At 40.6% G+C, this 13,571-nt stretch overlaps 1 protein-coding gene across 1 annotated transcript in view; it reads left to right on the top strand.

Moving 5' to 3' along the window:
- LOC149358960 (uncharacterized) overlaps nucleotides 1–13,571 on the top strand; it is an 80,527-nt gene that overhangs the window by 25,964 nt on the left and 40,992 nt on the right. Inside the window, exons 22-38 of the mRNA XM_089567592.1 lie at nucleotides 467–583; nucleotides 1,744–1,861; nucleotides 2,658–2,735; nucleotides 2,798–2,845; nucleotides 2,933–2,992; nucleotides 3,359–3,490; nucleotides 4,495–4,700; nucleotides 6,917–7,026; nucleotides 7,427–7,544; nucleotides 8,162–8,302; nucleotides 8,397–8,513; nucleotides 8,876–9,008; nucleotides 9,638–9,673; nucleotides 9,807–9,869; nucleotides 10,196–10,324; nucleotides 11,210–11,409; nucleotides 13,356–13,462. Coding sequence (XP_089423718.1) covers nucleotides 467–583; nucleotides 1,744–1,861; nucleotides 2,658–2,735; nucleotides 2,798–2,845; nucleotides 2,933–2,992; nucleotides 3,359–3,490; nucleotides 4,495–4,700; nucleotides 6,917–7,026; nucleotides 7,427–7,544; nucleotides 8,162–8,302; nucleotides 8,397–8,513; nucleotides 8,876–9,008; nucleotides 9,638–9,673; nucleotides 9,807–9,869; nucleotides 10,196–10,324; nucleotides 11,210–11,409; nucleotides 13,356–13,462 — 1,913 coding nt within the window. The remainder of the gene's footprint in view (nucleotides 1–466; nucleotides 584–1,743; nucleotides 1,862–2,657; nucleotides 2,736–2,797; nucleotides 2,846–2,932; nucleotides 2,993–3,358; nucleotides 3,491–4,494; nucleotides 4,701–6,916; nucleotides 7,027–7,426; nucleotides 7,545–8,161; nucleotides 8,303–8,396; nucleotides 8,514–8,875; nucleotides 9,009–9,637; nucleotides 9,674–9,806; nucleotides 9,870–10,195; nucleotides 10,325–11,209; nucleotides 11,410–13,355; nucleotides 13,463–13,571) is intronic.

Raw genomic sequence — 13,571 nt, 5'->3', positions numbered from 1 at the left:
TCCCTTGGACGTCCGCAAGACGTCCATAGGAGTTTTAATGTCCATTGGGTTTGTGCACTCCGTCTGCTGGCATAGCCACTACAAATCTTTTGGTGTAAAAGTTACAGTATTCTTTCTACATCTATTTAAGCTGTCCTTACACTGTAATGCAACTCAAATTATTTTATACCTTATTACCTCATGTTACCCTACATTACATACCATTGCCTTAGTAATACACTAATCATGCTAGCTTGTCACAAAATAGGATGACAACTAAATTTTACAAGTCTATAACGTCATGAATTTTCTACCATAATGAAATATCAGCTGACATTGTGTTCTTCAACTGTTATGGCTGCAACTACACCAGCATTTGGATCATTATCAGCATTTGCACCACATGCTGCGTTTGCTCATTGAAGATGTCACAAATTCAAATTACAGTGCCTGCGTGAAGGGTGAAAATTGCCACTTGCCTTTTCAGGCATGTGACATCAAGAACTGGGTTGAGATTGGCCAGCCACGTGGTGCGCTGTGCACTCTCCGGCAAAAGGGCAAGCTCTGGCAGGCATATGAAACTGAAGATCAACTTTCTGCCAAGGTTAGATTCTTTGCCTTTTTGTATGACTTCTGAATCTTCATGCGGCTACTTTAGCACAAAATCCGGATGTGGAGGCGTTGAAGCAGTAGCAGAGGTACTATTGCTTAATGGCATTGCTTTGCATACGTATTAAAAATGTATATTAAAATTATTAATAGTAAGGGACTTGTTAATATGACCACCTGTATGTAGTAGGTACTGTGTAACAATAGTTCACCTCTAAACTTGTCAAAGGTGGCTATGTAGTTATTATGCCTTTAGAGAAGTGGCATTTTTTCGATGTCGCTATTGCATCTGCATTATGCAGACTGTTTTTCAGCATGCAGTCTTTCTGCTGTACATTAACTCATAAAGATGTAATGAATTTTACTGCCAGAAATAGTCCCTTTTTTTCTTTTTTTGTGTTGAGGTGTTTATTAAGTTAGCTCAGCTGTAGGTAACACAACTGTAACTTGAAACAAGGCTTCATAGTAAGTGTACACAGCTTGGAGAAGTCTTTCTTCTGTATATTAACTCAAAGTTGTGATAAGTATTGCTTTCTAGAAATTTTTTGTCCTCACTTGATAGACTGATTTGTTTTTTATCGAATCAGGGAAAGCTGTACTTTATGCAGCTGCAACTTGAAACAAGACATTGTAATGAATGCATACCACTTACACTGTGTTTTTCATCATTTTGTCGGTGTACTTAGCCTACTAAGTAGACACACTTCATCCAGCAGAGGCTTGCAGAGTTTCTTCTGTTTATATGTAGGTTTTAAAAAAGTGTGTTTAATCACAGGAGCAGATGTTTTCTACATTGCCAGATGACCTAAACCCAACACTTTTAATGTACACTTTTGGTCAGATATATATACAGGCTGTCGGCTCTTTTAATGAGCTGTATTGTGGGGCATTTGTAGATTTGTAGGCTGTGAATGGGTGAGGATGTTTGTTCCCCTCACTCCAGAAATATTTGGAGGGTTGAAAATATGACATAATCCATGCTGCATAGCTTGGAGAGGTCTGGTGGCCTGCATATTCTAGATCAAGACTGTTCATAGAGGCTAAAGAATTATTGTAAATGAGGACTTGACAAAAATACTAGTACTTTAAAAGGGTGTTATTGTTAGGTTGAAACTTGTTTCAACAGTACCGTCTTGTGGCCATTACTTCTTGCAGATCAGTAAAGCCTTTGAACTCAGCACTGGTGCATGTGTTGCTCTGTTCAATGTGGACTATGAGAACTACAAGAGTGCCTGCTTCCAAAAATTTGGCCGAATGACTTCAGTGGTGCAGGGTAAGTGTCGGACAGTAAGGGTACCTCATGTGTAGAAGTGCTGTTGTGCACTACTGCTTTGATTACATAGGTAGGTTTTCTGTGCCACATGGCTAAAAAAAAATAACATGCATGCTTATCGGATACAGTTATCTGGTTTATATCATTCCTTAATTGCACTTGTTTTCGTATATTTCATTGTTTTAAAATATATCTGCACTTAACTTTCTTGGTTCTAGTGAAACACCGTCTAAAAAAACTGGACATGAACTCAACTCCTGTGTCGGTCTTTCTTTTGCCTGTGTGCCATTTTTCAGGCTTTGTTTCACTAGATTAATGGCCCGGCTACTTTCCCTTATGCACCTTCCTGGTTGTGTGCAGTGTTTGTATCTGCAGTTCTGCGAACTTTGCTGGTCAGGGATATGTGATGACTTGCTACAGATGCTCGGATTTGAGCCATAGTGTCTGAGTAAATTAAAGCCAGTCAATTTAATGATGCGCTAGAAATGTCTTGCCTTTTGCCAGGTGTTTGTTTTCAGAAATAGCTTCTATCTTTCATTTCTAAATGGCACTTTTGTCATACTTTGAGCAGTTTAAAAGATGATTAATCAAATAGTGAGGTTAATATGTAGTGAGATAATGGTCCCGCTTGCATCAGAAGGCTGTTAACAATCTTCAATCCCAACACCAGGTACTAATTATTTTAAACCCTTGATTTGCATTGCATGGATTACTCTTGCATATGGAACAGTGTAATTCAAGATGCAAATTACATCCTTGGAATGTGCGGTACACTAACCCTTGCAGTGAATTCCAGGTTACCTCAGCTACCAACACCAGAGACCAAGGCCAACAAGACGAAGAGGCTTGTTGAAGCTTCCATTCAACAGGACAAGTATGTATTGTGCATCTTGCAACCCAGCTATAAGACGAATTATATTGTATTATTTTTTCCAGAGTCATCATCCGAGCATAATCATAAAGGCCTCATCAGTAAGCCACTTGGTTAGTTTTTGTGTTTCATGGTGTCTTGTGACTAAAGTTGCCTGCCAAGGAAGAGCTGCAATCGTAATCGTCGCTTTTCTCATGCAGGGAAGGCTGGGATATCGGTAACACACCCTAAACTTCCCCGTGGCAACCTCATGTCTTTACGTAAGTAAACATATACCAAAATCTCTGTGTAAGCAAAAATAAGAAAGCCTGGTAAAAAACAATGGAAACATTTCATTGCATTGAGGCTGAAAAGTGTGGCCCAGAAGAATATTGTACATTATTGAACAGTGATGGCCCAGCTGTGTTGTGGATGTAGCTGATTTCTGATTTGGTAACATGGCCATTTCAAATCCATAGAATGTCTCATAGATTATGAGTCCTAGAGCTGTGCGAATATTCGAAATTTTGAATACGAATTGAATATATTCAATAGTTGAGTACATGCATAACACTGCTTCATTAATAGCTTCTTATATAGTTGGCATATTCTCTTGCACATATGTGCACCTTTTTTTTTTTTTCCAGGTGTGCCTGCTTCTAGTCGTCCACTTCTTTGCATTCTCAGTGAACAGTGGAGTGAAATTGCTGATGTTCCAGATTCCTACTGTTCTCACTTTGTTCTTGATGTTGCACACCTGAACTTCAAGACAGGCATGAGTAAGTATAGCTGTATCCTCAAACAACTTTGCTTAAGTATGCTAGAGAGAGAGAGACACTGTAATGATTGCAGGAGATGTGTGCGTGGTAGTTAGCCATGGGTATGAAACAGAAGCTACGAGTGTGAAGCAATGGCTGCCACACCTGTGTAGTTAGCTTGCAAGTGTTTGAGAAGGCCACACTCATGACAAGTTGCGCATAAGGATGTCACCAATTATAAGATTTCTCCTGATCTCTCGTGCTATTGACTGGTGACTTATCTCAAGTCTGGGTTAATGCTATATCTTTTGGTTTATGACTGTTGCTGATTGTAGGTTCGATTCAGGTCTCTCTTGCTGTTTACTGGAGAAATATTTCACTTTTGGGCTTTTGCTGCAGAGTAAAACCTCGTCAATTTTGACTTCAGGAGACAGGCAGAAATTAATTATCTGAGAGTTGAATTATAGAGTGGCCCCCCTAAAACCTACGTAACCATTAAGGTCATCATAAATTTATTTATTGAAAAACCAGGCAACAGTTGTTCATCGTTGAGATGCAAACTACTTCGTGGCAACAACAATTTTCAAAGTTCACAAAGTTTGCCCAGTAAAATTGCACATTCTCACAACAAGATTTTTTGACTGGCTTTCATTTTTTTGCTGTGCTTGGTTAATTCAAAACGGTGGTTAATTCATATATTTCTCATGGTTCCGATGATTTCTATTCGACAAGGTTTAATGAGTGTCAGAACACTGACTGAGAGTCATAAGTGCATCTATGCACACATTACCGCTTTGGGTTCACATTTTTGGCATGTACGTATCATTCAAGCGCTGTTTTAAACTTATGCACTACCTTTGAGAGTGACGTATTGTAACATACGAAACACTATGTCTTTGTTTAGCTTTTGAAGTGCTGAATGCTGAGCTTCCCCGATATGGGCAGTGTGCAGTGGTCAAATTGTTTCATTCTGTTGGCTTCAGTTCCTTGCATGTAATGCTTTTTTTTCTTCCTTTCTTTTGCAGGCAAAGACCCCGTAACCCTGCTCAAGGAGAAATTCGGCAAAAGGCGGCAGTATTTGGTAAAAATCTCAAAGCTACCACTGCGGAACCTTACACAATATGCCCAGGAGCTGTCAGCATCTATTGTGAAGCTCCAGTTGCATGGCATTGCAGTTGTCAACCAGCATGTGCCCTCACCCCTGTTATCAACCTTCAACGAGCGATTACAGGTGAGTAGCCTTGCATTGGGTATGATTGCTTTGATATTTCCTTCTGCTGGGATCTAAAGGAAGCAATGTTTGCGCAGACATTTTAAGTAGGAAAAAAAATTCCTTCTTAAAGTATTTAAATCTGGCATATCTCACAGCATAGCCATCTATTTCACGTTCAGTGGTGTGTGTGTGTGTATGTGCGTGTGCGTGTGCGCACGCACACACACATATGCACGCATGCATGCACAGTCAATTTTTTTCCATCGAGCGCACAGATTTCCACTTATTGTGTACACAAAATTAGAGCTGCAGCAAAAGAAAACCATGACAGCATTGAGCAAGTGTAACAAATAACAACTGTTGTTAGTGTGTGTTATTTAGTCTATGTATTAAAAACACACATGTTACACTAAGAACATAAGTTAATTTGCATTAATCCTGGTTTCAGGATTCAGCTGAAAATGATGGGCTGCTAACGAGGCATCCTAATGCTGTTTTCTATTGCGTGGTTACTAAGTTTCAGACCGAAATGTTCAGCAAAAATGTGTGGAATTGAGACCTCATTTCTACTCTAGGACAATAAAAATGAATCATCAGTAAAAAAATTACCCTAGATGTATCTGGTTAAGCTAAATGTAACTTAAATGTGCTAGAAAAGTTCGAGTTGCACCAAAATGTTCGTAGAGTTTTTTCTTTGCTTTCCTCTTGCCATAAGCCACTTGAGCTGCTCGTCGTGATTCAGGTCGTTGTTCCCTCTGTTCAGCGGTCTCTGAAGCCACTTGAATTAGTCCTACTGCAAGTTCCTCCGGTGACTTCATCATGTGCCTCTTCTTTCTTGCTCTTCTTTGCGTTTCTTTCTCTTCATCTGCTTCTGCATCCCATTTAACAGTCTTCCCCACTCTGCTTCATCTTGCCGCCTTGCCGTATCCACTGGATCAGTTGACTCTTGTTGGCACTCTCTTCTTTGTGTTGCTGTTGAGCTTGCCGTGCATGTCATCCGGCTTCGGAACCTGTTGAAGGACTGGCTTCATCCATGATTTACCATTTGCTGCTCTGCATGTACCTGTGGTGACTTCATTCTTCGCCTCTTCTTTCTGATGTCTTCATGTGCACGCATCTGCGTTTCTCACTCTTAGTCTTCACACCCTCTCTCCACTCTGCTGTAACTGGTGTGATGCCCTCCTCCTGTTGGCTGCAGCTCGATTGACACTCGCTCTGAGCTTACCTGGGCTTTCTCCCATTGACTGCAGCCAGCGTGACTTTCCTCCGAGCTTACCCAAACTTACCAGAGTTACTCCGAGGCTTCACCCACAGATAGGACGGCTTTAAAAATTAAGTTTGCTTCAGCTTTCTGGAAACAAGCTTTTTCGAAAGCAGACTGTCTCTCTAGTTAAAATGTGGTGAGGTTTTTGACTTCACCAATATTTTGCAGTAAATTATTTATTTATTATTTGTTTACAGAATACTGCAGGCCCTTCTGGGCCCTAGCAGGAGGGGCAATACAGTGCAAAGTGAATATACAAAATAAAACACTGAAAGAAAATTCGAAACACAAAGCAAATAAGTTAGATGGCGTCAATCTTCTATTTCTTCAATGGAGTCAATGTCACATAGTGCTGTTAAAGGTAAAGCATTCCATTCAGTTACGGTGCGGGGGAAGAAGGAGTATTTAAATAGGTTAGTTCTGGCGGTGAATGGAGTTAGTGAATCAGAGTGGCGATGTCTTGTTGGTCATGGAGCGGAAAATGGCTTGACGTAGGGATCCGGGCACATTGACAACTTGTTATGTTTGAGAAGGAAAAGAAATTTTAATCTGAGAATTTTACGTCTTACCTGCAATGTTTGAATTCGGTTTGCTCGCATTATGGCAGTAGGTGAGTCGGTTGAACTTGTTGTCGGTTGAATTACATACCACATTGCATTTTTTTATTTTTATAATGGGGAGTGACACACTGCAACATTTCTTCTTTTTATTTAAGAAAATGATTTTGTTTGCATCTGCTTTGGCAAAAACATCTTTGTTTTTTATAGGTAGTTTTGGTTGCTATTTATGCTGAGAAACTCATTTCATAGAAAAGCGTGGTTTCTACCTTCTCATTTCTTTTTGTTGTTTGTCGTGTATAGTGTCTTCATGTGTTATTCTAGTTTCAGAAAATGGAGAGGCATGTCGGAATTTGACTGCTGCTTAAAATTTGCAGCCATTGTGTGAAAGAATGTTTTTTTGTGTTGTGTAGTTGTTCAGAAGCTCACTGAAAAAGGACCTTGTCTTGGCCTTGGGTTTGGAGATACCAGATTTCGACCAGAAGCCAAGTGATGTTGCAGCTAGGCTAGCACCTTTGACGAGGTAAGGCTAATTCATGAATGAATCAGTAAATAATTGTGACTCATGAGAGAGCAAGCATTCTTTGGCCAGTAATTGGTGACAATGGCCAGAGACCAAGACTCCTGACTTGATTTTACTACTCAGTGCATGTGCAATCTATGCTGCCTAGCTGATTCGATTAGGAAACACGAAGAATTTAAAAGGTGTGAATCGCACTGCAAGAAATACTTGAATCTTGCAGAATGTTGATGAGGAAAAGCACAGAAAATGTTCTTTCTTGAGTATGTACATTAACTTCTTAGATGTAGCCCTTATCTTTGAAAACAACGTGGAAATAAGATGACTGGTGATTGGATGAAATATCTTATACTATCTGATGTACAAGGCTACATAGCTGCTGTTCTTTTCTCGTTCTTTTTAGGACCGCCGACATAGTCATTTTGCAAACGCACTTTCGGCGCCTTTGGAAGTTTTGCCGCACAGCCTATCCATCTATTGTTCAAGAGAGCAATGACACATGTCAACAGTCTGTGCCCATGGTAAGTGGCATGGGTGTGGCTACTTGAATAGCTCATTCTATTCACGAGACATGTTGTAATAGCTCTGGGATTCTGAGACATCTAAGTTTGTGACATTTTATTCACTACTGCCTGTATGCAATATGACTTTCATATGGTTTGGTTTTGGTTTTATGGGGTTTAATGTTTTAATGTCCCAATGTGGCTTAGGCAATGAGGGACGCCATAATGGAGGGCTCTGGATAATTTGGATTACCTGGGGTTCTTTAACGTGTGGCTTTCATATGGTTCCGTACTGTGTATGTATGAAGTAACTTTCTGCATGCAGTGAAAACTGTAGCATATTTTGCCACTTGTCTTTGCACTTTATTGAGAACTCAGCGTTTTTTATATTCACAGGCACCAATATATGATACTTAATACTCAGAGTGTGTAGTCGTAAGTGAATCTGGTGCTCTCTGTTGGTTAAGAAACTCTTCAATCTGCCGTTATTTAAGGTGCGAGGATCCTTGCGCCTCTTGCTTGTTCTCGAACAACTTCTGAAGTATGTAACTTAGTTGTCTTTAAATTGCAAATCATACCTTGTTAAGCTCGAGTACACAGGATAGCATAGCATGGTTATGGCTTCTCTCTCGCAGATGAATGCACTAAAGTGGATCAAACTTGTGGAGGCAAACAGGCACTTGTGCCTCTCTGTCAACTTGGCCACCCTGCGGTTCCATTATGTCGATGCTCCAGGCCCTGGTTCCTCTTGCACCAAATCTCGGGAGATAATTAACGTGAGTGGTCCTATGGTTTAACCAGGAATGCTCCTAGGTTATGCGCTAATTCTTACTTCCTCTTTTCTTCCCCCCCCCCCCCCCCCCCATGCAGTATTGTGACAGTGGCCCATGGAATGAGTCTACTGATGCTACATACTCCATGAGTGCCCACCGAAACAAGGAAGGACTGTGGGACACATTTGAGGAAGAAGAGTTGATAAAAGCCAAGGTAAATTTCACTGGATTAGTTCATTGCCAGCACATATTTAGTGCCAAGGAAACCAAACTACCTGTGATGAATCATTTGATTTAAATGCTTAGACAATTTCACAAGGGAAGCTAGTATGTTAGGTAGGCTAGTGTCAAGGAAGCCAAACCTTCTTCAGTGGGGAGTCATTAGATTGAACGAATGTTTTGAAGATTTCTCTAGTTTATCCTTCACAGGGCAGAGGCCTAAGGAGAAAAAAAGTTGCAAGTTTTTCATCCCATAATGAAGTTTTCTAGGAAGGCATAGTATTTTATCGTTGCTGTCAACTGGGGTTTTATTTTACATCTGCTCAGGTGTGCTTTCATCTCTTTTTGTTTGGCTAGGTGAAAAAAGTTGAGATCGTCCATCCCAAGAGCTGCTGGGCTGTTTTCAATGTTGATTATGACCGAGACACAGTTCCTTGTAGCTTGCATAAGGAGACTTTTGCTCGGCTGAAAGCGCTGGGCAAAGCAGCTGGTAAGTTTTCTTCTTTAATGGCACTGTGAATTCAACGCCTAAATAGTTATAATGCAGTCAAATAGTTGGGCCTATTACTTCTGTCTTATTGTTTTTCCAGCATGAAAAGCCGCATTTATTTTGATGGAGCAGTTCACTGTCTATAGTAAAAATTCTTGCTACGTGCCATAGTAGTGCAAGTAGGGTGGCTGAAAGCCATGTGCTCTGACTTGACCAATGGCTTGTGATGCACAAGGAGCTTCTTCATGCTTTTCGTGTTTTCTAATGCTTTGTGTTTTATTATTTTTATGTCACTCAAAAGAATCTATTTGTGTACTTTTATCATCACGCTCTGGTTGTTATATACAACCATGCATTGCGACCCACCATGAATATTTGATGTTTCCAGAATTTTCTGATTTAGAAAATCCTCTGGTTATGGGAAAATCTCCATATCTGACATTCGTGAAATTCATTTTATCAATCTAAACTCAGTCACATTGGGTTTAATCAATGTTAGTTCAGTCCCTTTAATCAATACTACTATAATTGATGGCTACATGAAAACATTGTGGGGTGGGGCTGTCTCGCATGGCAGATATCCTTTTTTGCCTTGGACTCGCAAGCACTGACTGCATTTCTTCTTTTAGGCTACAGCACTGAATGGACCGAAGGCATTATACCAGGTGAGCATCCCTTTAATTTTGCAGTATACCTTTTAGTCTACAGTACTGGACCTATCGGCAGTGGCTGCTTTAACAGCAGACTTTGCAACCTTTAGTTCAAAAATGTGCCTTACGTAATGCATGCTTGTTCCAGATAAGGACAGCTCAAAGCGAAACAGGATTGGAGCTGGACCATACAAAGCAACACGTACCGGAGGTGAGTTATCTTGTGTTAGAACTTGGATAATAGTTATTTTGCCATCGTACGGTGCCTAACGTGTAAATTGTCTTGCATCAGCCGTTTCATTTAACCAACTGCTACGCTAGATTTGTGCACCATCAAGCTGACAGTTTCCCTGTATTTTGCATTGTGAACGGGCTGACACTAGCAGAATCAGATACAGGTTGAAACTAGTTGTTTTCGCGGATTATTTTTTTTCATACCTGGCCCAGCACAGTGCGCTGGTTGCATACTGAACTGTTTGTTATGTTTTAGCGTCAATTGGCAAGTTGTGTTCTCAGTGGGGACTACTCTTATTCTAGGGTCTCTCGTGTGCGTGTTTGGTGGCACCGTATCTGAAAGCCTGCTGCCACCAGAAGGTTTCTGCTCAGTCGCCATCTACACCAGCGTCTTATACGATGAAGCCAAGAGAACCTTGGTTGCCAAGGATGGTGCGTGTTATGTTTGTATTATCATTTAACGAGCAGGTGAAGCATTTACGCATTTGTTGAGAGGACTGACTTACTACATCTGCACCACTGTTTGCATTTTGGGCCATTTACCACAGAGATGTAGCTTGGCGGGTATGTTGTGTTGATAGTACATGTCAGCTGCTTCTATTTTTCTCTCTGTTGTTTAAGACCTGTGTTTAAAAGATATATAATGGCACTACCTTATTTGTTCATTTTGCCATGTCGATGTTTCATTTGGTAAGTTGTCTAGATGGGGATACTAGTGGGTTACATTCAGGCATGAACGCACTGCACATTATTTCTCAGGTGTGTAGTGCAAAGTCATTAAGTAACCAGAAGGTGAATATACACATAGCAAGACCCCTTATACAGAAACATGAATCATATTGGTTGCTTACTGTAGCTGACCACAGAAATGGAAAATCATGTTCTTTTCGTGGTCAGTGTTTCTGTTTGAATCTTTCCAAATACTGCATTGGATTGGTGAATCGTGTTGATGGTATAGATGAGAAGGGCAGTAGGATGGCAGTTATGATAGTAAAGGAGGGCTGCGAAATTTTGAAGAAGTGATAATGCAAGCCCTTAATTATCTTTTATGATGCCAGTAAGGCTTGTACTTAACTTTATGAAAATTTTAGCTTTGGTGTTGTTGATCTTGTCTAATTTTTGGCAGATCAAGATGTAACTGTTGTAGGTGCATTTTGATAGTATTCCAAGTATTGATAGTATTCCAAGAATGAGCATTGTGCGAATTGAGTTGGCACTTAATTTATCTCAGCATTCTGCTTGAATGAGGCTGTCTTCAAAATTTTGTAGTCAGATTTGCCTAAAACTTCTGTGGCGTAATTGCCTTGTCTTCTACAGCTGACTCTCTGCACCACTTCTCGACGCTTGCTAAACACACGAGCTTGGTAGGTGCTGGAGTGGCACCCAACATTCTCACGGCCAACAAGACACGAGATTTTGCACTCGAAAGCACTGCCTGGCTCCGTGTGAAGGGCTTCAACACCTTGGCTCTCCTGACCAGCAAATGGCCTCGTGAAGACTTTTTCGCTGCGTTCAAGGTCTGTGCTGACAGTTTTAAGGCCAGCTTTTTAGTAGTGCCGCAAATTGTGAAGCGTATTCGTAAAACTTGGTTCCTTGGTAAAGCTAGTCTTGGCATGCGCCGCCGCGGTGGCTCAGTGGTTATGGTGCTCGGCTGCTGACCTGAAAGACGCGGGTTCGAACCCGGCCGCGGCGGTTGAATTTCTTTGGAGGAGAAATTCCAGAGGCCCGTATGCTGTGCGATGTCAGTGCACGTTAAAGAACCCCAGGTGGTCGAAATTTCCGGAGCCCTCCACTACGGCGTCTCTCATAGCCTTAGTCGCTTTGGGACGTTAAACCCCACAAACCAAACCGAACCTAGTCTTGGCATGCTGGAGCAAGAGTTTGGAACTTTTAAGTCAATCATGTGTGGGCTGTGCTTTTAACCTGCCATACTACTCCAACCCGAAAGGATGCTTTCGGTAAAGAAAACTTTCAGAAAATTACTGGTCATTTGTATTTAAGAACCATGAAAAAATTTGTTAAATCATGCATTATTATCATTAATTTATTCATATGAATAGCAGGCGCTGATGTTTCAGTACCATGGCAACCGGACTTCAGCAAATTTTAGGTTTTGGATGTTTTAAGATTGAGGCACAGTCTTAGAAACAATGCCATTTTATTGCTCAGAATTAGTTGTTTGGAAGAAATCATCCCATGTGGCATGCTAGCATGGGGCATTTGAGGAATAATAATTATTTTCATATCTCATGGAAGCAGGGTTAGTGACGAGAAATGAAAAATTCGAAGTACAAAGGTTTAAATTTGAAGTATAAGGACTTTAGCACAGGCTTTCAGCTGTAGTATCAGTGGTGCTTGGCACATTGGGTGCTACCTACAGGGATCTGGAGTATCACTTTCAGCAAATTAACTTTCGCCAAATCATGATTTGTGAATTACAGAAGGCCATGCTGCTAGCATCTGCACATATTTATTCACTGATATATATTAACAGTGTCATGGGTTCTAGGGAAGAATCCAATCCAATACAGTATGGTTACTATACAACGTAGTTGTTATATGTTTAATTGTGATATTAATACTAAACCAAGAAGATTGAGCAGAGGCCTAGTTCATAATTTCTTGTTTCCAGCTAAACAAACTATGAGCAAAGCACAAGGAATTGGTTGCAAGGCAAGCAGCTCTTTTACAGGCACTGCGATATACCTCAGAGCTATCTAGCTTTGCAATGGTGTGCTGTCCTCAGATTGTGGTGTGAAGTAAGTGCTCACTAAAACTTGGTTTTAGATTCAGCACATGTCCAATTTCTGAATTCTTACATGTGGAGAATACCTGACATGGGGCACTTATTTACTTGATATTAAATGTGCAATACTACTGTCATTGTGATGATGGATAGGTATTGGGAGTAGTAAGGGGGCACCAAAGTAGGAAGTACATACCCAGGCCACAAAAAATTACCTGGAGAATAAAATGGGGTTTGAGTGCATTTCCCAAACACTCTAGAGTTATTAACTGCAGCTTACTAGTATCCCTCAAACAAAAAGCATAGAACAGTGTTCCCCATCAGGGCTGAAGCTTGAAAGCTAACAAAAAGCTTGAAAATTAATTTGCTTTGGCATATGCAAATGAAAATGGCCATGGTAAACTTTAGAGACCAAACGAGAGCAAAAGCGAATGAGTTTTCACCGAGACACTGTCAGTGGTGGAACTGAATTTTGCAAACACAACCGAATTACTTTGCACTGCGCTCACCTGTCTGACATGCCACCAGGTCAGGACTTTCCTTTTCTTTTTAATGCTTTTTATTTGTTTCAGATTCCTTTGTAGTCCTTTTTCTTGGTGTCGTTAGGGTTTGTTCTGCCTGTAATTATGCGTCTGTGGTTGTTTTCACTCTGGCATCAGGGCAGCCTTCCTCGACTCACCGTAAAGCTCATATTGGCACTCTGCTTCCATCATGCAGGAACTGCGCAGCGTGCTCAAAATGTCTGAAAGCTTTGGAAAAGTCTCAATCATTCTTGGAATACCACCACAAAAAAATATTAAAGACTTACTTTTTCTGCAGAAAGAGTGAGTTGTTTTTTGTGCTGTAACTCATTTAACATTCATGCTGTTTATCCATATCACATGGTTTTCTTCATGCGCTATGACAGTTGGTGTTACAGTAATCTTTATTAAA

Source organism: Amblyomma mixtum, chromosome 2 (genome assembly GCF_055824585.1).
Source record: "Amblyomma mixtum isolate Tamu chromosome 2, ASM5582458v1, whole genome shotgun sequence".
NCBI classification, from domain to species: domain Eukaryota; kingdom Metazoa; phylum Arthropoda; class Arachnida; order Ixodida; family Ixodidae; genus Amblyomma; species Amblyomma mixtum.
The sequence above is the reverse complement of the archived record's forward strand: the minus strand, read 5'-3'. Positions and strand labels throughout refer to the sequence as shown.